Here is a 23,195-nt window from a genome sequence, read left to right on the forward strand (position 1 = left end):
CATATTTTCAAAATAGGTTTTAATCATAAGCTTTATATACAAATTGTACAATTATTTTAGTAAAGTGAAACAGTAAGTAAAAAGTACAAAACACAAGGCTGGCTCCTCCCCGTCAGTGGAGGATCAAGCGTGTGTTCACAGCCCAGTTAGTGCCGCGGGGAGACAGCAGTCTCAGCTGGGGTCGGGCTCAGGCCACATCGGCCTGAGTTACTACCACCCACGTCTCCTGCGGAGGAGCTCATGAAATGAATAGAAAGGCCAGAACCTTCTAGTAAACCTGGGCACTCGTAAAATCCCAGTACAGATCATGCTAAAAATGGCTTAGCAGTAGTGTAGCTCAGTTTCTCCCATCCCCAATTAAGTATCAACAAGATAATACACGAATTCTAAAGCATGAGGCTGTTCCGAGCATTAATGACTATATGTATTGCACTAGGTAAGCGAACACTTCTGTTCCTCCAGTATTTGAATTGCATTTCCCACCAGGTGTAGGGTTAGTCGCCCGTGTGCACACAGCAGGCTCTGCTGCTCCACGCTGATTGTTCATCCCCGTGGAGTTACTGGTCCCGAGATTCATAGAGGAGCTTGGCGGCCTAAAAGATGACCAGAAATAAACACGGAGAAAGGTGGTTGATCCTGTGCCCGGCCGGAGCTGGTCTGGGCACTCCCCAACTGGCAGGTCATCTGCTGGGAAAGGTGGACCTGCACTCTAAGCATAAGGGCCCAGCCTCCCAAGCCCCTGCCTGCCTCGGCCACAGTACCTTGTGCATGGCCACTAGCCAGGCTATTGACTGCCTCCTGCTGGCATTTGCATCCTCCCCAGCTGTCAGCTTCAGCTGGGTCACGCTCTCTGTCCCTGGCACTGTGTACTGCAGGGACATACCTGTGGCCCGTGCGTTGCCTCCTGGAGGAGAGAGACAAGGTAAGAAGGCCCAAGGGGAATGCAGAGCACTGAGGGTGCGGCCACCCTGACAGGGTAGTGGTCAGAGTGCCATCATGCTGCTCTAAGAGGCGGCCTGGTGGTGGGGGCCTGTCCTCGGGAGGCACCCCATGAATGAGCTCCTCAGGCCTTCTGGAAGGTGACCCTGAGTTCATGGGATGGGAAAGGGACTGAGTCACCTGGCCCGGTGCTCTCCAGAGCCAGGGACAAACTGCACCATATCAGAGCCAAGGGAGACATGGCTGCATCTCCCAGTCCCAAGACAAGGTTCCTGACATGGGGTTGCGTCCAGGCACTGGTCACACTGGTCTGCAGGGTAGGTGAAAGCAGGGCCTGCCCGCCCCTGGCTACCCCGATCCCTCTACTGAGAGCCAGGGTCAAAGCTGAGGAAGGTGCGAGCAAGGCCTAGCACCAACCCAGGGGGCAGACACCCTGCCCTCACACATGCACGCCCACAAGATGCCATGTGGGCGATTGGTCTGCTGGGGCCCTACCCATCTCTGGGCTGTGACCAGCTGCTTTGTTGATAATTCTAACACTTGCCCTGAGAACCAACCTCAAAGAACAGAATAGCATTTCAGACAGACAATAGCAGTCAGAAAAGTCACCTTCATGACTTGGGGAGGGAGACTCCATTTTGAGCAGTGACCCACCTGAATCCTTTAATCAGACACAGACTAGAGTCAAAACCGAGAGCCTGCCTCTGCCACCACCAGATGGGTGGGCAGTCTGGGTGTGCCACCTGTGGCCCCAAAGCCACCTCAACCAGCCTTTCACAAGCCACATTCCTACCCCATGTGGCCCCTGGCTTGTTCCCAGCAGGGCTCCTGGCAGGCACTCCCACCCATGCCCCAGAGCAGACTGTGGCCCTGCCACTCCTATGTGCAGCAGCTCTCGGGCCTGCGGCCACAGCTGTGTCTGCACCTCTGGGTGCTTTCACACTTTGGCAGAGTCTACATGGCCAGCGAAGATAACGAGTTCCACTGCCTGCCCCCTCCCCACTCCACCCCCACAGGAAGATGATTCTGGGGTTTCAAAGGTTCTAAAAAATGGCACAGCAGGGCTCTGTATTCCCAAAACTGCCACGAGGGGCACATAGTGCCGATGCCCCGGGCCCTGTCAAGGAGGGTGAGTGAGACCAGAGGCTTGGCTAGGCAAGCTGGCATGGTTCCTTACTCCCTGGCCTGGGGTGGGGCTTTGGCAAGGTGTGTTCCTGAGCTCGAGGGGCACCTGGGGTGATCCCCAGTTTCTCAAGACACCTCCCTTTGCACCAGGGCATCTCCAAGTCACAGCCCACCACAGGTGACCAGCATGGTGCTCGGGACAGAGGTAGCAAAATACCAGCCTGGCCCTCTTGCATCATCACTCAGGCTTGGACAGAAATGTGGAGAGTATGAAAGGCTCCCAGAAGAGCACAGAGAGCTGGCTGTGAAGGGGCCCCCTGCACCCCAATCCCCGTCCAGGACTGAGCACTCCAGGCCGACACTGACAGGAAGTGGACTACCTTCCTGTCCACTAGCTGCTGCTCCTGGGTCAGGCACTGCAGACCGAGCCCACTCCTGCCGGGCTGTCGTCACTCAACGCTCACCACACGCACATCATGGATCCGACCCTCTCTCAAACCAACCAGAGGAAGTGACCGTATTTCACAGACCCTGGCGTGGATTGCCCATGGGGTGTCAGGAGGACTGGGGCTGCAGCATGCGGGGGAGAGTGGCAGGGAGCGTGTGGCTGACCTTGAGAGACAGGCTGGCTCCCCAGGAGGCTGTTGTAAGTGTGAATGTCTTTCTACGTCAAGAAGGTAGCAGGCAGGCAGAAGAGGACAGTCAAGAACCAGTCAGGAAACAGAAAGCAAGACAATGGAGCCGCATGGATCTTCTCAGCACACTGTGCACCTTACAGAACACAAACTCCACTTTGGTGGACAGATGGCTTCTGAAGCACGTAGTTTGAAAGATCCAGACCAGCTAAATGCTCTGGAAGCTCACCAAGGAAATGTAAGGAATCCATTTCCATAGATGCCTCCAGGAGTGGGGTGTGCCAGGAGGGCTGCATGCTTCCCGGTCAGCCACCACTCCAGACCCTTCTGCAAACTGCGTCTGGAGCATTATCCTTGGTTAGAGTCCAACAGCAAACGAAATGGTATACAAGAGCTTTGTACACATCCAGGCAAATTTTCCTGTTACTTGACATATTGTGCCCCCATTCACCTGGTGAATTCCTAAAGCCACTTAAAATACAAGCCCACAGAGGACAGGCAGGCACCTTGAAAACCCTTCCAACAGACCCTGTCCTTGGTGCTACATCACCCAACCACACCACCCCTTAGTGAGGGGCTCGCGACTGTACCTCCAGGAGGGCAGCTTTCCGTCAGAATCTGCACAGTTGAAATGTGTGCAATTTCAATCTCATGGAGGCTGTCCCCTTCCAGAAGCAAGTACCTGTCAGACAAAGGGCATGCGAACCACATCATGTCAGGGCTCAATGGGGCAGAGCTGTTGTGCCAAGCCACACTCAGCCTCTCACCTCTGGTTGTTGGAAAGGCGACAAACCATGGTTTCCGACTTCTCTGAGCTCCCAAAAGTTACAAGGAAAGTGGCTCCTTGGGGTAGAGAAACAAGTGTGGGAACAGGCAGCTTCTCTCACACTCCTGCCCCACCCTAGCCGGGCCAGCTCCTGTCGGGGCGCACACGAGGGGCACAGGAGACAGCTTGGCCTGGGGTCCCTCAGCTGTGGAAGAAAGGCCCTGAGCAGTACAGGTTTGTGAGGTAAAGCCAGGCGCCACTCCTGAGAGGGTCTGCAGGCCTCAAAAGCTCCTAGTGACTTCACACCCTCTTAGAGGTGTCTTGGCTCCGTCCCAAAGGCCCAGGTCAGGGGGCACCAACCCTCCACCCACATCCGGAGCACCGGGCCCCAACGGGACCAGAAGCACAGAGGCACAGGGCTCACCCCCACTCCAGGAGGCAACACCCAATTTGCAGAGTGGGACTGTGCGGCAGGAGGGCCAGGCTGTAACGAGGACCAGAGTAGGCAGCCGGCAGGGGGAGGCAGGCCCCGGTCCCACCGCCAGGCATCCCAAGCCCAGCACTCGAGGTCAGACCCACACTGAAGGAGACACTCGTGGCCATCACAGGGAAGGCCCAGGCCACCCGAACACCCAGGGCGGGGCTCAGCTTACCACCTAGGAGCACCCCAAGCTGCTTGTCATAGAACCCCGCCTCCTTGAGGGACACCAGGGAGCACTGGGCACACTGCCTCACTGGGTCCACGAAGCACATGCGCCGCAGCGGCACCTTCTGGCTGCAGCACTTGTCACAGAAGCACTTGCCACACCGGCGACAGTGGTGCTGCAGAGCAGGGCACGTGAGCAGGGCCAGAAGACCACGAGCACAGCCCCGCACACTGTCCAGACGGCCAGCCTCACTGGCAGAAGGGCAGATGCCACGAGGGTCCCCACAGCAGGTGCTCCTCAGTCTCCCAGCTGCTGACCGCCCACCAGGACGCCCACCTCTATGTGCTGGGAACTAAGTACCTCTTCAGAGAAGGGCACCCTGAGAGCAAAACCCCATGCTCTGCAGCACCCATGAGCCATCCCGGGGAGCCAGGGCCCAGCACTCAGGCAGGTGGCCCAGTGGCACAAGTGCACTTCACTGTCCCTCCCCGGGGCTCCACACTCCCCCCAAGTCCTGCACCCCGCCTCCCCCCACAACTCCTGCCCTGGCCTCAGCTCACCTTTCTGGTGAGAAAGTCAAACTTGGCGCTGCAGTGCATACACCTTGGGCACTAGGAGAGAAGGTGGAAAGGTGTCAGAGCCCAGCTGAGGCAGGGCTGAGGCACTGGGCCTGCGGCTCCGTGGCTCCCAGTCTGTGGGGGTGGTGCCCTCAGCCCAGGGCGGTGGTCTGAGCGTGCAGGTCAGGTCTCTTTACGAACTTGTGCGAGAGCTGGGACTGGGACCAGGAGAGAGCCGTGAAGTGAGATTCACAGCAAGAATCGACCCAATCAGGAAACGTGCACAGCCCACCTCATAAATGAAGGAAGCGCGGTAGGTCTGCTCAGCTGGGGACTATTCCCAGATGACAAAGGCCTACATGGCTGAGGCACACGGCTTATCCTGGCTGTTTGCTTGAGTCTTCGCGCCCTCAGCACGGCCTCTGAAGGTGTCTGCAAGAGGCTGCACAGGAGGCAGGCCAGCTGCCAGCCAAGTGCTCCCAAATGCACCTCAGATTACAGGACTGGAGAGAAAAGGCCCCCCAGGGCTAGTCTGACGATGAGCGCCCCACACCCACTGCCCCTGGTGTGCAGGGATCAGGGTGGCTGGGCTCGGAGGGCAGAAGTCTGAGCCCAGAGTGACTGATGGCAGCAGGCCCTCACCCAGGTGCTCAGAGACAGGTCCAGTCCTGTGCAAGGACAAGGGATGGAAAACAGCCACATCAACACCAAATGAGCTCAGATCTCTTGTCTAACAAAGTAGGAGATGCTTCAGGTCTCAGCACCATGAGGAAGGGCGGTCCCAGCCAGCCAGCAGGGCAGCCCTTGCAGCCCCTCCCAGCCCCACATCGCCCAGGCTCCACACTGGGCGTGGTGTCTACACTTCACAGCATTCCGTGACTAACGTTTTCTTGTTTCCCCTCTTTGCTCATAAGCTGCTTTCTGAACTTGGACACAGAGCCTGGCCCACCCTGGCCTTCCAGAACCATCTAGAGTCCTGCAGGCTTCAGGCACGGGCTGGCTTTCACTGCTGCCCCTGCGCTCAGTCCCTGCATCTAACAGTTCTCAAGCACAACGTGTTTGTCCCTTGGAACTCTGCACAGTGGCAGAGTCCTGGCCTCCATGTGCAACAGCCTTCAGTGACCCCAGACATCTGCCAGCCACAGAATCCACTGGAGAAAGGCTCTGCGTGGGTGTAACTGGGGAGGCTGAGCGGATGGGAAAGCCACACTGTGACCAGGTTCCTCGAGGGCAGCTGCTCAGCCACCCCAGCCCCTGCCCGGCAAGCCTCACGAGGGGCAGTCTCACTGCAACAAGGTGAAAGACCAATTTCTAAATGGAAGACCACGTCTCAAATTTAAAATTTTCTCTCTTAAAAATATAAGTGATTGAGGCGGAGCCAAGATGGTGGCGTGAGAAGGACAGCGGGAATCTCCTCCCAAAAACATATATATTTTTGAAAATACAACAAATACAACTATCCCTAAAAGAGAGACCAGAAGATACAGGACAACAGCCAGGCTACATCCACACCTGCGAGAACCCAGCGCCTCCTGAAGGGAGTAAGATACAAGCCGTGGCCTGGCGGGTCTCACCCCAGCTCCTGGCAGGAGGAGAGGAGTCGGAGCGGGAGGGAGGGAGAGCCCAGGACTGCTGAACACCCAGCCCCAGCCATCCGCACCAGAGCGCAGACACAGTGCACGTGTGGGGTGCTGGAAACTAGGGAAACAGGACAGTAAGACCTGTGAGCGGGTCCCTGCAGCCAGTGCCCCTGGGACAAAGAAAAGTGAGTGCTTTTTGAAAGCCTTAAAAGGACAGGGACCCCACAGCTGGACAGAAGCATCCCAGGACATTTAGCCCAGCAGCTGGGAATCCTGGGGAACTCCGGGCGCCCTAACTTCTGGGCGACAGTGCAGCTCTGAGACCCCTCACGGCGATAAACAGCCCCCCACCCGTTCCCCCTCCGGCGTGGCCCCGCCATAGTGGAGTAGCAGCCTGAGGCTGGCCATGCCCACAGCAACCGAAGGGAGCTTCCTCCACAGCGCCTGGGCAAGAATCAGAGACCCTGTCGGCGCACGACTGCCCAACACAAGCCACTAGGGGTCGCGATTGTCTCAGGAAAGAAAGGCCAGGAGCAAGTGGAAAGGCTCTTGGTTCTCCCAGCTGACCTTACCACTGCATCTATCGACATGAAAAGGCAAAAGAATTTGATCCAGACAAGACTAACCCAGACATCCTCACTTGAGAAGGAATCTGGGGAGATAGATTTAACCAATCTCCCTGAAAAAGAATTCAAAATAAAGGTCATAACTATGCTGATGGAGCTGCAGAAAAATATGCAAGAGCTAAGGAGGGAGAATACAGAAATAAAATAATCTCTGGAAGGACTTCAAAGCAGAATGGACGAGATGCAAGAGGCCATTAATGGACTAGAAAACGGGGAACAGGAATGCAGAGAAGCTGATGCAGAGAGAGATAAAAGGATCTCCAGGAATGAAACAATATCAAGAGAACTGTGGGACCAATCCAAAAGGAACAATATCCGTATTATAGGGGTACCAGAAGAAGAGAGAGGAAAAGGGATAGAAAGTGTCTTTGAAGAAATAATTGCTGAAAACTTCCCCAAACTGGGAGGGGGGGAATGGCCTCTCAGACCACAGAGGTACACAGAACTCCCATGAGAAGGGACCCAAGGAGGGCAACACCAAGACACATAATAATTAAAATGGCAAAGATCAAGGACAAGGACAGAGTATTACAGGCAGCCAGAGAGAGAAAAAAGGTCACCTACAAAGGAAAACCCATCAGGCTATCATCAGACTTCTCAACAGAAACCTTACAGGCCAGAAGAGAATGGCATGATATACTTAATGCAATGAAACAGAAGGGCCTCGAACCAAGGATACTGTATCCAGCACGATTATTTAAAGATGAAGGAGGGATTAAACAATTCCCAGACAAGCAAAAGGTGAGGGAATTTGCCTCCCACTAACCACCTCCACAGGGTATTTTAGAGGGACTGCTCTAGACGGGAGCACTCCTAAAAAGAGCACAGAACAAAACACCCAACATATGAAGAATGGAGGAGGAGGAATAAGAAGGGAGAGAAATAAAGAATGACCAGACAGTGTTTATAATAGCTCAATAAGCGAGTTAAGTTAGACAGTAGATAGTAAAGAAGCTAACCTTGAACCTTTGGTAACCACGAACCTAAAGCAATGGCAATAAGTACATATCTTTCAATAATCACCCTAAATGTAAATGGACTGAATGTTCCAATCAAAAGACACAAGAGTAACAGAATGGAGAAAAAAGCAAGATCCATCCATATGCTGCTTACAAGAGACTCACCTCAAACCCAAAAACATGCACAGATTAAAAGTCAAGGAATGGAAAAAGATATTCCATGCAAACAACAGGGAGAAAAAAGCAGGTGTTGCAGGACTAGGATCAGACAAAATAGACTTCAAAACAAAGAAAATAACAAGAGATAAAGAAGGACATTACATAATGACAAAGGGCTCAGTCCAACAAGAGGATATAACCATTATAAATATATGTGCACCCAACAAAGGAGCACCAGCATATGTGAAACAAAAACTAACAGAATTAAAGGAGGAAATAGAATGCAATGCATTCATTTTGGGAGACTTTAACACACCACTCACTCCAAAGGACAGATCCACCAGAGAGAAAACAAGTAAGGACACAGAGGCACTGAACAACACACTAGAACAGATGGACCTAATAGACATCTATAGAACTCTACACCCAAAAGCAACAGGATATACATTCTTCTCAAGTGCACATGGAACATTCTCCAGAATAGACCACATACTAGGCCACAAAAAGAGCCTCAGTAAATTCAAAAAGACTGAAATCCTACCAACCAACTTTTCAGACCACAAAGGTATAAAACTAGAAATAAATTGTACAAAGAAAGCAAAAAGGCTCACAAACACATGGAGGCTTAACAACATGCTCTTAAACAATCAATGGATCAACAACCAAATTAAAATGGAGATCAGCAATATATGGAAACAAATGACAACAACACAAAGCCTCAACTTCTGTGGGATGCAGCAAAAGCAGTCTTAAGAGGAAAGTATATAGCAATCCAGGCCTATTTAAAGAAAGAAGAACAATCCCAAATGAATAGTCTAATGTCACAACTATCAAAACTGATAAAAGACGAACAAATGAGGCCTAAGGTCAGCAGAAGGAGGGACATAATAAAGATGAAAGAAGAAATAAAATTGAGAAGAATAAAATAGAAAAAATTAATGAAACCAAGAGCTGGTTCTTTGAGAAAATAAACAAAATAGATAAGCCTCTAGCCAGACTAATTAAGAGAAAAAGAGAATCAACACACATCAACAGAATCAGAAACAGGAAAGGAAAAATCACAACAGACCCCACAGAAATACAAAGAATTATTAGAGAATATTAAGAAAAAACCTATATGATAACAAGCTGGAAAACTTAGAAGAAATGGACAACTTCCTAGAAAAATACAACCTTCCAAGACAGACCCAGAAAGAAACAGAAAATCTAAACAGACTAATTACCAGCAACGAAATTGAAGCAGTAATCAAAAAACTACCCAAGAACAAAACCCCCCGGGCCAGATGGATTTACCTTGGAATTTTATCAGACATACAAAGAAGACATAGCCATTCTCCTTAAAGTTTTCCAAAAAAAAGAAGAGAGAATACTCCCAAACTCATTCTATGAAGCCAACATCACCCTAATACCAAAACCAGGCAAAGACCCCACCAAAAAACAAAACTACAGACCAATATCCCTGATGAACGTAGATGCAAAAATACTCAACAAAATATTAGCAAACCGAATTCAAAAATACATCAAAAGGATCATACACCATGACCAAGTGGGATTCATCCCAGGGATGCAAGGATGGTACAACATTCAAAAGTCCATCAACATCATCTACCACATCAACAAAAAGAAAGACAAAAACCACATGATCATCTCCATAGATGCTGAAAAAGCATTCGACAAAATTCAACATCCGTTCATGATAAAAACTCTCAACAAAATGGGCATAGAGGGCAAGTACCTCAACATAATAAAGGCCATATATGATAAACCCACAGCTGACATCATACTGAACAGCGAGAAGCTGAAAGCTTTTCCTCTGAGATCAGGAACAAGACAGGGATGCCCACTCTCCCCACTGTTATTTAACATAGTACTGGAGGTCCTAGCCACGGCAATCAGACAAAACAAAGAAATACAAGGGCATCCAGATTGGTAAAGAAGTCAAACTGTCACTATTTGCAGATGACATGATATTGTACATAAAACACCCTAAAGACTCCACTTCAAAACTACTAGGACTAATACCGGAATTCAGCAAAGTTGCAGGAAACAAAATTAACTCACAGAAATCTGTGGCTTTGCTATACACTAACAATGAACTAATAGAGAAATCAGGAAAACAATTCCATTCACAATTGCATCAAAAAGAATAAAATACCTAGGAATAAACCTAACCAAGGAAGTGAAAGACCTATACCCTGAAAACTACAAGACACTATTAAGAGAAATTAAAGGGGACACTAACAAATGGAAACTCACCCATGCTCTTGGCTAGGAAGAATTAATACTGTCAAAAAGGTCATCCTGTCCAAAGCAATATATGGATTCGATGCAATCTCTATCAAATCACCAACAGCATTCTTCAATGAACTGGAACAAATAGTTAAAAAATTCATATGGAAACACCAAAGACCCCGAATGGCCAAAGCAATCCTGAGAAGGAAGAATAAAGTGGGGGGGATCTCACTCCCCAACTTCAAGCTCTACTACAAAGCCACAGTAATCAAGACAATTTGGTACTGGCACAAGAACAGAGCCACAGACCAATGGAACAGAATAGATTCCAAACATTAACCCAAACATATATGATCAATTAATATACAATAAAGGAGCCATGGACATACAATGGGGAAACGACAGCCTCTTCAACAGATGGTGCTGGCAAAACTGGACAGCTACATGTAAGAGAATGAAACTGGATCACTGTCTAACCCCATACAGAAAAGTAAATTCGAAATGGATCAAAGACCTGAATGTTAGTCATGAAACCATAAAACTCTTAGGAAAAAACATAGGCAAAAATCTCTTGGACATAAACATTAGCGACTTCTTCATGAACATATCTCCCCAGACAAGGGAAACAAGAGCAAAAATGAACAAGTGGGACTATATCAAGCTGAAAAGCTTCTGCACAGCAAAGGATACCACCAATAGAACAAAAAGGTACCCTACAGTATGGGAGAATATATTTGAAAATGACAGATCCGATAAAGGCTTGACATCCAAAATATATAAAGAGCTCATGCACCTCAACAAACAAAAAGCAAATAATCCAATTAAAAAATGGGCAGAGGAGCTGAACAGACAGTTCTCCAAAGAAGAAATTCAGATGGCCAACAGACACATGAAAAGATCTCCACATCGCTAATCATCAGAGAAATGCAAATTAAAACTACAATGAGGTATCACCTCACCCCACTAAGGATCACCACCATCCAAAAGACAAACAACAAATGTTGGCGAGGTTGTGGAGAAACGGGAACCCTCCTACACTGCTGGTGGGAATGTAAATTAGTTCAACCATTGTGGAAAGCAGTATGGAGGTACATCAAAAATCTCAAAATAGAAATACCATTTGACCCTGGGAATTTACCCTAAGAATGCAGCAGCCCAGTTTGAAAAAGACAGATGCACCCCTGTTTATCGCAGCACTATTTACAAAGCCAAGAAATGGAAGCAACCTAAGTGTCCATCAGTAGATGAATGGATGAAGAAGAGGTGGTACATATACACAATGGAATATTATTCAGCCATAAGAAGAAAACAAATCCTACCATTTGCAACAACATGGATGGAGCTAGAGGGTATAAATAAGCCAGGCGGAGAAACACAAACACCAAATGATTTCACTCACATGTGGAGTATAGGAATAAAGAAAGACTGAAGGAACAAAACAGCAGCAGAATCACAGAACCCAAGAATGGACTAACAGTTACCAAAGGGAAAGGAACTGGGGAGGATGGGTGGGAAGGGAGGGATAAGGGTGAGGAAAAAGAAAGAGGGCATTACGATTAGCATGTATAATGAGGGGGTGGGGGGCGTGGGGAGGGCTGTGCAACACAGAGAAGACGCGTAGGGATTCTACAGCATCTTACTATGCTGATGGACAATGACTGTAGTGGGGTTGGACGGGGGACTTGGTGAAGGGCGGAGCCTGGTAAACAGTGTTCTTCATGTAAATGTAGATTAATGATACCAAAAAAAAATATATATATATATATATATAAGTGATCTACAAATTTTTATCAAAAAACCAATGAGGTTATTCACAAAAGTGACAGATTTTTAAACAAGGTAATTTTCTGACTACGTAAAAGACACTTTGAAAATTGTCAACAGAGCAACTTAACATGAAAGAAAATTGAACAAAGAAAGAAAGCAATGGGTAAAGATAGTTAAATAACCACCCAAGAACTAACAGCTTGTCTGAGAGACAAACCGTCCCGAAAGGAAGCAAAACCACAGGCCAAGGCCCAGTACCAGGACCCACAAGCACTGACCTGGGCCAGCAGCCTCCTGAGGCTCTGGGAAGCCACTACTTGGGGAGACAGAATTTGCCCAATTCCAGATCCACCAGTTTCCACCGTCTGCAGCCAAAGGCGGCTAAGATGCCCCAGCCTCTCAGACTGTGTCACACCCAGGCCTGGGTGAGCCAGGCGCCACCACGCTGGGGCTGACGTTGAAACAGACACAATCACCAGGAAGAATCGAGACCTGCGAAAGCTGACCCCCAAAAGGGCCCCAAGGAGTTCAGTATGGCCTTCAGCCTGCCGTCTGGTTGTGACAGTCAGTACTGCTGCTGCCGGCAGGCAAGGCAGGCACTGTAAAATAAGCTCCCTGGTGGGTGGGGAGCAATGAAGAGAGACCAGCAAAGGCCTGAATCTAAGGCTTCAGAACAGAAGGGTCTCAGAGCATCGGGCTGCTCCCCCAGCCCCCCACCTGGCTGAGAGCAAGGCCCCAGCACAGGCAGCCCTCCTACCAGCCCTGCCCCTAAGGCTAGCGACCCAGCACCTGCTCTGAAGCTGGAAGAATCAGAAAGCAGAGTTTGGAGGCTCCCCGGGAATGTATGGGAAAGAACAGCTACTGTAAGAAGAACGAGTTTTAGGACAAGGGACAGTCATGCCCTCCCACCTGGCCCTGGGGTTTGGCACTGCTGACAGGAATGTCACCTGGCTGGCTGGTGCCAGGCTCACACGAGACCATTTCTTCGATTCCTTAAAAATAAGTAAATCAATCAAAAATGGATTTTAAAAATTCATGTGTTTATTGAAAAATAAGCCTTGTTTAAGAGTAAAAGCACAACTCCTAAAATACAAAACAAACCCATGTCAAGATTTAACTCAATGAGGGAACTAATATGAGAAAACCAATAAAAACCCAGCCCAAAGGAGAGTCCAAAGAGCAGACACATGCAGGGCAGCTGCACCCGGAGCCACCACGGCTCAGGACTCGAGCACCCGCTGGCTGCCAGCCTTCTACCACGTGAAGCTATCACTAGGCTCAGAGAGAATGGGATGCCAGCCCTGTGACAGTCACTGCCCCACGTCCTGCAGCATGTCGTCCATAGTCCACAGAGGCAGCTGCGCTCACCTGTGACCCTGGGCAGCAACCTCGAGACCCCGCCCCTCAGTGATCCGCAAAGGTGTCTGCAAAGAAGCCCCTTCCCGTGGGGCTGGGGCAAGACTCATAGATGCCCCTGTTCACAAGGCCAGCCATGGACCCCAAATTCCCGTCCTCCACCCAGTCTTGAACTGGCTGGCCTGTGTGTCCCTACTTAGCAATGAGAACAAAATGCCCATTAATTAACCTCACTGATCAAACTAGTCAGGCCTCTCTCCTTTCTTCAGGCCCCTGAACTGTGACCCACCCACAGCCTGAGACAGGCGGACCTGGAGTGATGTGTCCCCAGCCTGCCGTCAGGCAGGTCACTCCCCACCCACTCCCCCTGCTTCTCTCCTAGGCTGTCCCCTCGCACCCCCTGAACAAAGTCCTCTTCTCCCTGACTATGGGCATGCTGGCAGACCCCGTGGCTAGGCTTTCTTCCCTACCTGCCATGACCCTGCTGAACACAACCCTCACTTGAGTCAGGGTTGTTTCTTAGGTGACATGCCTGTGCTCCCTCTGCTCACTTATGCACCTACAGAGTGAGTGTGAAAATGACAGCACAGAGCTGTCATTCTCCTTGGGAACACGCAGTGCTGAGCATGGCAGAAAGGGGGTGCAAAACAGCACGGGTTGGGGGATAGAGCTCAGTATTTCAGGCTTCTTGTGACAGGCCCTTTGGCTGCATGCCCAGACAGCCCACCCGCAAATCCGCTCTTTGCCACTGGACACTCTGATGGCGGAGTCACAGGAGCCCCCAGACCTGTGCGCTCCCAAGTCCTGGCCCCCACCCCTCAAGCTCACAGGCAGCCACAGACTGCTCGGTCCTCTGGGTTTACACCTGAGAAGCAATTTTTGGTGATTTATGGGCAGGAACCCCTCTCAGAAGCTGAGAGCTACAGACCACCTCTCTGTGTGCACACGCACGCGCAAACGCACATTTTTCCAACATTTTTAAGGGATGTCCTCGTGTCCCAAGCTAATAAGCTGGCACAGAGTCAGGCACCCAGTAAGTCTTAGGTAGACGGGAAGGCTGGCCTCGGCCTGCCAGGAAGACAGCCAGAATGAGAAACGGAGGCACGTCTAGAGAAGAAAGTGACACTAACTGGGCGCGCAGCCAAGAAAGGGGTATAAAGGACAGGAGTGAGGACAATATGTGACCCTGACCCCCATCCCAAACCACAGGTAAACGCACTTCTCACTGTGCGTTACCTCCATGCCGGGTTACCTCCCCACACAGCGATCCCAGCAGCACTTAAGAGGCAGAGGAAGTGGGGCTGCACCCCCAGGCTTTCCTCCCCGCAGCCCAGCCCTAGCGGCCCACGCCAAGTTTCTTTTACCCAAGAGCCTCTCTTTGGTAATTTCTGGACTCTAGGACCATGTCTCAACAAATTCCCAAATTCACTTTCCGAAACGCAGAGAAGCCCACGTTCCCTGGGAGGTTTTCTCCCCTCCAAAGCCGCTCGGCTTCTAGAGCTCTGGCTGCTCAACCACCTGCCATCACAATTCTAACAAGCTAGAGGTGTTTCTGGAGGGGCACCCCGCCAGCACTCCACCCAGGAATGACACTTCTCTTGCAGGAGGGGTGCTGCACTGACTGGAGCATTTCACCCCGACTCCTTCGGAATTTCGCCAGAATTCTCGAGGCAGCCTGGCCGGAGAGCAGACGCAGGGCACCGCTCTGTTCCTCAACACGCGCCCACAAAGCACGGCCACGGAGGCAGGAAAACACGGCTGTGCCTGGAAACGCCAAAGGGCTGGAGAGGCAGAGAGGCGGGACGCCGCGGTTAACTCCGGGGCAGGCCAAACCGTGGGACTCGGGGCGCCGCGGTGGAAACTGAGCGCGTCTCCGCGGCCCCAGGCAGATCTGGAGCGGGTCCGTGCTGGCACCATCTCACGGGCATCTACCGGGGGAAGAAATGTCAAGAAAGAGGCCCCTGGGGAGCGACGTCGGTCGCCCCACGGACGCGTGCGACCCGCGCCGCTGCGCGCTGCGCTGCCGCCGCCTGGGCCGTGCTGACAGCTGCCGGCTCCCGCACCGAGGCGGCTCCGCCAACTGGGACACGTACTCACAAGTCCTAGAGGCGTAACTTCACCTACTCCTCGGGGCCTTCTGGCAGCACTAAGCGCCGCCCAGGTGAGGAGACGGACGCTCCGCTGCTCGGGGGGCAGGCACCCGGGGCGAATACACCGAGGGCGTGGGGCGGCGGGCCGCCCGCGCTCCGGGGCCCGGCGCCCCGCGGTAGGCACGCCTTCTGCCGTCCAGGCCTGGCCAGGGAGGGCAGGACCCGGACGTCTCCGCGCGTTTCGGACAGCCCTGGAGCAGGTGCGGGCCTCCCCGGACACCCTCGCCCGCCTGGGGACTCCGCACGCCGACCGCGCCAGGAGGCAGGACGGAGAGTGGGCAGGAGAGGGGGGCACGGCACGTAGCAGTGCGGGTTAGGGAGCCTGCCGCCGAGCGGGAGAACCGGAAGTTGCGGATAGGGTCGTGAGGCGCAGGCTGAGTCCCGGGGTTCCCGCCGGCGGCCACCTACCTCCTTGTCCGGGACCCACTGAGGCTCCTCCAGGCCGAAGGGGCTGCTGAAGGCGCGGTGCTCGGGCACCATGCGCAGACCGCTGGGGGAGCGCACCAGCTTCTTGGCGTCGCGGCGCGCGGCCACGTCGGAGGACATGACGCCGCCTCAGCACTCGCGACCCCAGGGCCTTGGCCCCTCTGGGAGCCCCGCCCCGCTTCAATGATGACAGCGCCGGCGCCCAATCGCCACGTCCGGCCCTGGATACGGACCATTCGGCGCCTGGAATCCGCCCTGTCGCTGCGCTCTCCAGTCCACGTAAGGGTGCCGCCCGCCACCCTGAGGCTGCTCACCAATCGGCAGTGGGGACACTAGGTCACGCTCCGCACCCTACGGGCCATTGAGCCTTTGGATTGGCCAAGTAGTCTGCGTTTCATGCCCTGCTTCTTTTCTGATTGGCGTATCCGTCACGGGAGCCCGGCACTAATTGGATGCGGAGAACGAGGGGCGGAACGGCGTGCAAAGGCGTAGGAGAGCGCGAGGAGAGGGCCGCGGAGTCTGGGCGCGGCCTCTCGGGGTAAGGGCTGCAGCGGCTTGGGGCCGTGCAGTGGCGGCAGGGGGCAGGGGGCAGGGGGCAGGGGGCGGGCGGTTGGGGGCGGGGGCGGACGGCCAGGCGTAGACGAGGCAGGAGGAGGAAGGCGAAGGCAGTGGTGTGGTGGGGCGGGGCGGGGCGGGGATCCCCGGGGCGCGGCGGGGCCCTTCTGCAGGTCGGGCAAGGGGGCTGGTCGGCGGGGTCACGGATCATCGATGACCGCGGGCCGGCAAAGGGGACAGCCGGAGAAAAAGCCCTAGCGGGGTCCTAGCAAGGGTCTTCGAGCCGAGTGGGGTGCCCGGGCGGCGGCCCTCTGGGCTGTCACCCCGCAGGCTTGAAGGAGGCTGCCCAGCTGCAGGACCAGTTTGGGTGAAGGCAGCAGTCCAGGGGCAAGTGGGGTGAGAGGTCACCCAGGACCATGTGAAGTTGGGTGTTTTAGAAGTGGGGAGAGGGCGGACCAAGTGTGAAAGGTGACAACCACGGAGATGGGGTACATCGTGGGAAGAACTAGTGTGCATGGGTGTCAGGGTGGGTCTTCAGGACGCACTCAGTCGTCAGGACAGCAAAAGCTGGGGTCCTGGGAAATCCAGGCGCGGGTATCACTGGGGATTGTGGAGTGCTCCAAGCTGTGGGGGTCGGGTACTGGAAAGGGCAAGGTCCCCGGAAGAGCAGGGTGGGTCCTTAGGAGGGACAAGAGTCTGGGCCAGGCAGTTCTGGAGAAACTACAAGGGTGGCACTGGCATGGCAACCCCACGTCACCTGTAAGAGCCCCCTGCCAACTGCTCTGGGATGAGGGGGCACGCCTCACCCCTGCTGGGAGGAGAGGGAAGGTTGCCCCGTCTTCAGACTGGGCTGCTCCCCACGGGGCTGAATGGCCCCAGGCAGGTCAGCGTCTGGATAATAGGTTTGGAGTTCCTGTTGAATGTGTCAGGGTCAGGCTGATACAGGCCAAGCACTGGACCTGAGCCTGTGCGGCCTGGACGAATCCCAGGCCAGCCTCTTGCTGGTTGTGTGACAGCTCTGCGCTTCCGACTGCTCGTCAGCAAAACGGAGATCACAGCATTGCTGTTGTAGGGTTTGAGTGAGCTCACACGTGTCAGGTGCTTGGAAGAGTCCTTGGGGCCAGCTGGCGTCTGGTGCCCATCAGCCCTCCGCATCTCGTTGTCTTTGGTGATTTGAGGGTGACATCAGGGTAGCTGCAAGGACCTTGCCTGGATTTAGCTCTGAGCTTGGCAGGGGACAGGTAATGGTTTCAGTTGTGTGGGGGACTTGGCCCACGGCCCTTGCCTGCGCTCTGGTTTGTGTGGGGATCCCTGTCCCATGCCGCACGGACACACCACAGTAGGGGATCAGTTTTGAAAGGCCTTTATGCACCCGACCTGTGATCCCTTCCTTGCAGCTGCTTGAACCCTGAGTCTTGCTGCCCAGGGTGGAAGGGGGGTCTCCAGCTCTGACCTTCCCATTCCTATGTGGCCTGCCCCAATCCCAGAACTCCAAAGAAAGGACAGTCATTCCACCCAGGAAGGCTCAGGGTTTTGCTCCAGTAAGTGACTGGAGTGTCCGGGAAGTCTCGTGTTTGATGGGAATAGTCCCCTTGCACTCCCCAGCAGCACAGGACGTTGACTGTCCCCAAAGCAGATAGCTTCACTCCATGCCCCAGGCTCCGCCGCCTCCCGTGTGCAGATCTCGGCCTGGCTGAGAGCACAGGGCCACGGGCTGCCCTTCCTGGGGCTGTGTCTGGCGGGAGCTGTTACTCTCGGGCCGCTGTGCCTCCAGGTGCCGTGTCGGCCCATCCTGTAAGCCTGAGGTGCCGCGGTCACCTGCCATTTTCCTGCCCATGTCCAGCTGCTTGTCAGGATCCAAGCTTTGTATCCAGGCACCGCCCTGAGGCTGTGGTGAGCCTGCCCGGGCTCACATGCACCTTCTCTAGAATTTTAAAACTTTGTGTTTTGTTCAGGGTGTTCTGGGCGGCGTCCTGGTCGCCTTGTCCGTTCTTGTACTCAGGCTCCGGCCTCTGAGATCTCCCTGCCAGGCCAGGCGAGGCAGGCCCACGAGTCTCTTCTGCCTGCTCGGCTTGGAGTCGCTCTCTGTCCTCAGGACTGTAACCTCGCACTGGCCACCAACCCTGCCAGCACTGGCTGTTTGGCCCTGGGGCTCGATCCGGGCTGGGCACAGTCCCCAGCACCCTCACGGTGCAGCTGGCCCTGGGGCCCTCCGATGGCCGAGCCACCCTTCTCAATTTGCAGCCCTGGGGGTTGCTCGGGCTGGGCGCCCGTGTGTGTCCCCGCCTCGGTCATGTTCTGTCAGCCCCACCCTAACAGACAGCAAGGCCCCATCCCTGCTCCAGGGGACACAGGACCAGGCTGTGGGCCACGGGCCCCAGGAGCCTTGTGCCTGGGCAGGAAGCCAGCCCGTGGAGCAGCAGCCTCCCGAGGTGGCACGTCAATGGCACATGCCCGGAACTCACACCGTTGGCTCTGGGTGTCACGGCCCTCCTGGGAGGCAAACCTATGTCTCCCTGACCAGGGTGCCAGCCTGGGAATGCATGTGACCTGGCCATTGTCCAAGTCAGTCATGTTCTAAGCATTGCAAGGTGGAGTCCACTGTGGGGAGCCCGCCCCTCAGCTCAGGGGCTGGGACCTCAGGAGTGGCCGGGAGGACCAGGCCCTGCTGGTGGACACTGACTCTGAATTCTGCCTGCGTGGCAGCCACTCTCGGCGTCCCAAACACCCTGCTGCATTCTGGGCCTTGTGGCCTGGGCGGCTACAAGGGGAAAAGAGTGGCTTGCTGGAGGTTCCTGCTGGCCCCCGGGCAGCGGCCTAGGCTGGGAGCCTGTCCCCGCTGCCTTCGGTGCTCGGGCTGTGGAAGGGCTGCAGCTACTCCGCCTGAGAGGGGCTGGCCAGGAAGGGTGGGGGCTGCGGGGCAAGGCCACCACCGCCCACCCAGCCCACAGGTCTCCGCTGACCCCGCTCCGACAGCCTGTGATCGGGGGTTCTGAGGCCCCCAGCATCCCGTGAGATCCAGAACTCCCTTTTGCACTCCCTAGACTCCCCATGGAGACACACCTCAGGGAAGTTAAACTGGAGAAGGCAAAAGGAACCGCATCCAGGTGAGCCTGATGCGACGGATCTCATTCTACGCATCGTCCTCGCCCTGGAGAGGCGGGTCAGCAGGGTCGGTTGCCAGCCCATCCCTCAGCTGGGGGGTGAGCCCGCGCATCAGTGGGGACTGATCTGCCTGGCACAGCGTGGTCTCTGCAGCCTCTGGGCTGACGGAAACCCGTCACCAGGCGTCTGCACACGGGCGCCATCACTGCTGCACTCGGCTCCCAGGCGGTTTTGAGTTGACAGCAGGTGTGTTGGAATTTGTGTCCCTGGAAGTTACTCGTCTTTATGTTCCACCCACTGAGGAAATGGATTTGGATGAGTTGGACCTGAACCCCAGGATTCTTGCTGCAGTTAAGAAAGGTATATCGATCTTTATGTAAGACACACGTGTGAAATGCAGGGATGTACACACACACCTTGTGTGAGATGAGTAGGTCGCCTGGCCCCTCCCCTCACTTGCTCTGATCCTCATCGGGTCGCTGGTGCTGGACTGTGCCGCGTTCTGGGGCTGGGCTGTAACAGAAAGGACGTTTTAAAAGTTCTTCTTATTTTCATCAAAATAATTCACGCGCCACGTCTAAGAAGTGAAAGGAACTCTCTGCACTCCCAAGTCGGGCCTTCACATCTGGGTTTTTAAAGACCGCGCTTCAACGGCTGTGCTTGCTTTGGGGTGTCACCGATCAGTCCAACTTCCTGCTACAGGCTGAGGGCTCCTTGCTGGCGCCCTGCGCGCCCCTGCTTCCTCCGTCCCCTCCCCACAGCCGGAGCCCAGTCTGGGTCACCTTAGCTGTCAGGGCTGTGACCAGTCCTTGTGCCGTCTTGCTTTTCTCTCCTGGAGTCAGTACTTGCCCTCGTTTTTTGTGTGCTGCGTGCTGAACTCCACTGATGTTTCCCGCACCCTGCGGGAGCTCTGTGGAGACCAGTGGGCACCCCCACGAGTGCCCGGAGGCTTGGGGCTCGGCTCACTCCCTGTGCAGGCCCCCTGCACCCGCTGGGCCCTGGCCCTCCCCTCTGTCTTCTCTGTCCCCCGAGGCTCCCGCTGGGACACTCACTGGCCACATAATGCAGACCTCTGAGCGTGCACGGGGCAGCGGTGTGGTGCTGACCTGCGTGGGCGCAGTCTTGGGGCCCTGCTTTTTCCTCCCTGGCTGCTGGTTTTTCCAGGGAGCTTATCGGTAGTCCTGTTTCTCCTTTCCTCCAGCCTGACCAGCTTTGTCTTTAACTGGAGCATGTATGTTTAAGGTAATTCCCAATAAATTTGGGTGTAACTCTGTTACTGTGCTGAGCTATCTGTCCTGTTCCTTTTTTGTGTGATTTTCTCTTTTTTGCTTTTTTCTGATTGAATGTATTTTTAGCATTTTTCCTGCTGGTTTGAAAGTAATGTGCTTGTCCAAGCCAAGATTAACTTTCTTCCCCCGAAGTGGTGGGTCCATTGGCAGCACTGACCCTGGGGTCCTCCCCACAGCCATCCTGCCACTCCGTGCTACGCCGCACGGACTTGTAGTGGATCCTGGCTCCCTTCTGTCCTGACCTCCTTCATGCGGGGCTCTCTCCGGCCCCCAGCTCATCCTCTGGCCTGGCCTTGCATGCGGGCTGCCTCTGCAGAAGCCTCCTTTCTTGAGACAGGCTTCTGGGGCATGGAGCCTGGTGGCGGCCACGCTCTTGGCGTCCGGGAGAGCCCCCTGGCCACCTCTGGCTGGAGCTGCTGCAGCCGGGAGGCGGGCCCCCCCTGCCCCCTTCCCTCCTGGCCGTCCTCATCACACTCCATCCAGGGTCCCCTCAGATTCAGGGAACAGATAGATTGGCCCCTGCCCACCAAGTCCCCAGAGTGGAAGACAGTACCCCAAAAACCACAGCTGTGGTTGCTCTGTGGCCTCGTGTTACCATAATGCAACCTTGTCCTGTTGTTTATTTGTATAATTTCAGCCAAACTGAAATCGGTAAAGGAGGTTTTGCATTTCTCTGGACCAGACTTGCAGAGACTGAGTGGCCTCTCTGGCCCTGATGTGCAGTACCTGCTGAGAATGGCCTCCTCACACCTGCGGGGAAGCAGCGTCTTCACAGGTGGGCAGGGCAGGGCGGGCATCTGCTCTGCCGGGTGCCTGGCTTTAGCTGAACCCCGGGCCACTCCTCGTGTACAGTGTCCTCCATGGCACCGGACCAGTGTGCATGGGGCAGGGGGACACGCTGCTGGCCCTGGGGGCCTCTGGCTCCACGGGTGGTCTGGAGGGCAGGGGTGAGGTGGCAGTCGGGGAGAGCCCGGTGCTGCGGCCAGGAGGGCCCGGGCATGGAAGGACCTGCCTTGTGGGCTGCAGGCCAGCAGCAGGGCTCCAGGAGAGGCAGGCCTCATGCCCTGCCCACCCCTCCAGCCCTCCACCTGCAGCAGCAACCGGAGAGCTTTCCCGCGCAGCACCAGCGCCTGAGCCTCGGCTGCCCTGTGCTGGACGGGCTCCTCCGCGGCGGGCTGCCCCTGGACGGCATCACCGAGCTGGCCGGCTGCAGCTCGGCCGGGAAGACCCAGCTCGCCCTACAGCTCTGCCTGGCCGTGCAGCTCCCACGGCGGTACGGAGGCCTGGAGGCCGGTGAGTGGCCACCTCCTGGGGCAACACTGGGGCGACGGGGACCCGCCCAGCCAGCTGCGGCCCCAGCTCTGTCCGGCGCTGCTTTCCCTCGGGTGGGTCGCAGCGCCCCGCTCTCTCCAGGGTCTCTGCAACCCCTCTCCCGGGGAGAGCAGGTGAGCCTGGGGGCTCGGGTGGGTGCAGCCCCTGCCCGCCCCGTGTGCACCCCCAGGCAGTCACCGGCTGAGTCCCATGGCCCCGCGCTCCCCCCTCACGAGCCCACAGAGCATTTGGTCCGCAGGGCAGGGGTGCAGGCCGAGGGGCGGTAGTGTTTCCCCTTGGGGAGGGCTGCGTGGAGTGGGGCCGGGGGCGGTGCAGGTGGTGTGGCTGTGCCCAGCATTAGGGGCACTTCTCAGGGCCGCCTGTTTGGGTCCCAAGTGTTAAAGAGTCCGGCTATCCCTGCCAGGCATGGGGTGACTGGAGCAGATGCGATGCGGCTGCCGGTTCCTTACCGTGCTGCCGCCGGCACCCTGACACTCGCCTGGCTCCCCGGATGGGGTGCTCGAGCCGTGCTGCCCCTGCCCCGGCCACACGGCCCCTCTCCCCGTTGCCAGACCTGCTGCTGAGCCCTGGCGGGTCCCTGTCAGCTGGTATCTCCGGCCAGGCAGGGTTTGGAGTCTGCTTCTGTGTCCCTTTTGTTCCGTGAGCTCCGTGAACAGGGCACCTGCTGGGCACAGGGGCCCCGTGGGTTTAGCCAGAGGGTCCCCTGACCTCGTCTGGGGGTTGCCTTGCCAGGTCTGCACAGCACCTCCTGTCCCTGTGTCTCTGGGCAAATGTGTGGCCAGGAGGGCCCAGGGCCTCTGCAGTGCCGTCTGAGGCTTCCCGGTGCCCGGTGGGCGGCTCGGAAGCAGGGGTGTCGGTTTGCCCTGTAGAAGAGCGGCCATGGCAGCAGACTGGAGTCTGCTCATAGTGAAGTAGGGGTGCCCTCCTGCAACCTCTGGGCAGATCTGTGCCAGCCGTGCCACTGCTTCTGCCCCATCGCCTTCCCAGGGG

The 23,195-nt window shown here is 55.2% G+C and overlaps 2 protein-coding genes across 7 annotated transcripts in view; one reads left to right on the top strand and one right to left on the bottom strand.

Annotated features, from left to right (window-relative positions):
* ZFYVE21 (zinc finger FYVE-type containing 21) lies at positions 1 to 16,179 on the bottom strand. Of its 3 annotated transcripts, none has more exons than XM_057488112.1 (8): positions 15,907 to 16,179; positions 4,673 to 4,723; positions 4,119 to 4,287; positions 3,467 to 3,542; positions 3,290 to 3,381; positions 2,677 to 2,728; positions 762 to 904; positions 1 to 593 (listed from the first exon to the last, which is right to left on the bottom strand). In XM_057488112.1, the coding sequence occupies exons 1-8, from the start codon at positions 16,042 to 16,044 to the stop codon at positions 574 to 576; spliced, it is 741 nt and encodes a 246-aa protein (XP_057344095.1). In that variant the 5' UTR covers positions 16,045 to 16,179; the 3' UTR covers positions 1 to 573. The 3 variants fall into 3 exon arrangements, with proteins under 3 accessions (XP_057344095.1, XP_036738473.1, XP_036738472.1); XM_036882578.2 differs by having other exon boundaries at positions 3,285 to 3,381; XM_036882577.2 differs by lacking the exon at positions 2,677 to 2,728.
* The window catches only part of XRCC3 (X-ray repair cross complementing 3), a 14,144-nt gene continuing 6,434 nt past the window's right edge, over positions 15,486 to 23,195 (top strand). Inside the window, exons 1-5 of one of the 4 annotated variants that reach the window (XM_057488107.1) lie at positions 16,330 to 16,462; positions 19,524 to 19,586; positions 19,767 to 19,944; positions 21,511 to 21,648; positions 21,954 to 22,166. In XM_057488107.1, the coding sequence (XP_057344090.1) occupies positions 19,890 to 19,944; positions 21,511 to 21,648; positions 21,954 to 22,166 (406 nt within the window). In that variant the 5' untranslated portion in view covers positions 16,330 to 16,462; positions 19,524 to 19,586; positions 19,767 to 19,889. Of the gene's footprint in view, positions 15,510 to 16,329; positions 16,463 to 16,670; positions 17,363 to 19,523; positions 19,945 to 21,510; positions 21,649 to 21,953; positions 22,167 to 23,195 lie in introns of those variants that run through there. The other 3 variants (XM_057488105.1, XM_036882575.2, XM_057488106.1) reach the window with 3 other exon arrangements.

The sequence above is a fragment of the Manis pentadactyla genome, chromosome 11 (assembly GCF_030020395.1).
Source record: "Manis pentadactyla isolate mManPen7 chromosome 11, mManPen7.hap1, whole genome shotgun sequence".
NCBI classification, from domain to species: domain Eukaryota; kingdom Metazoa; phylum Chordata; class Mammalia; order Pholidota; family Manidae; genus Manis; species Manis pentadactyla.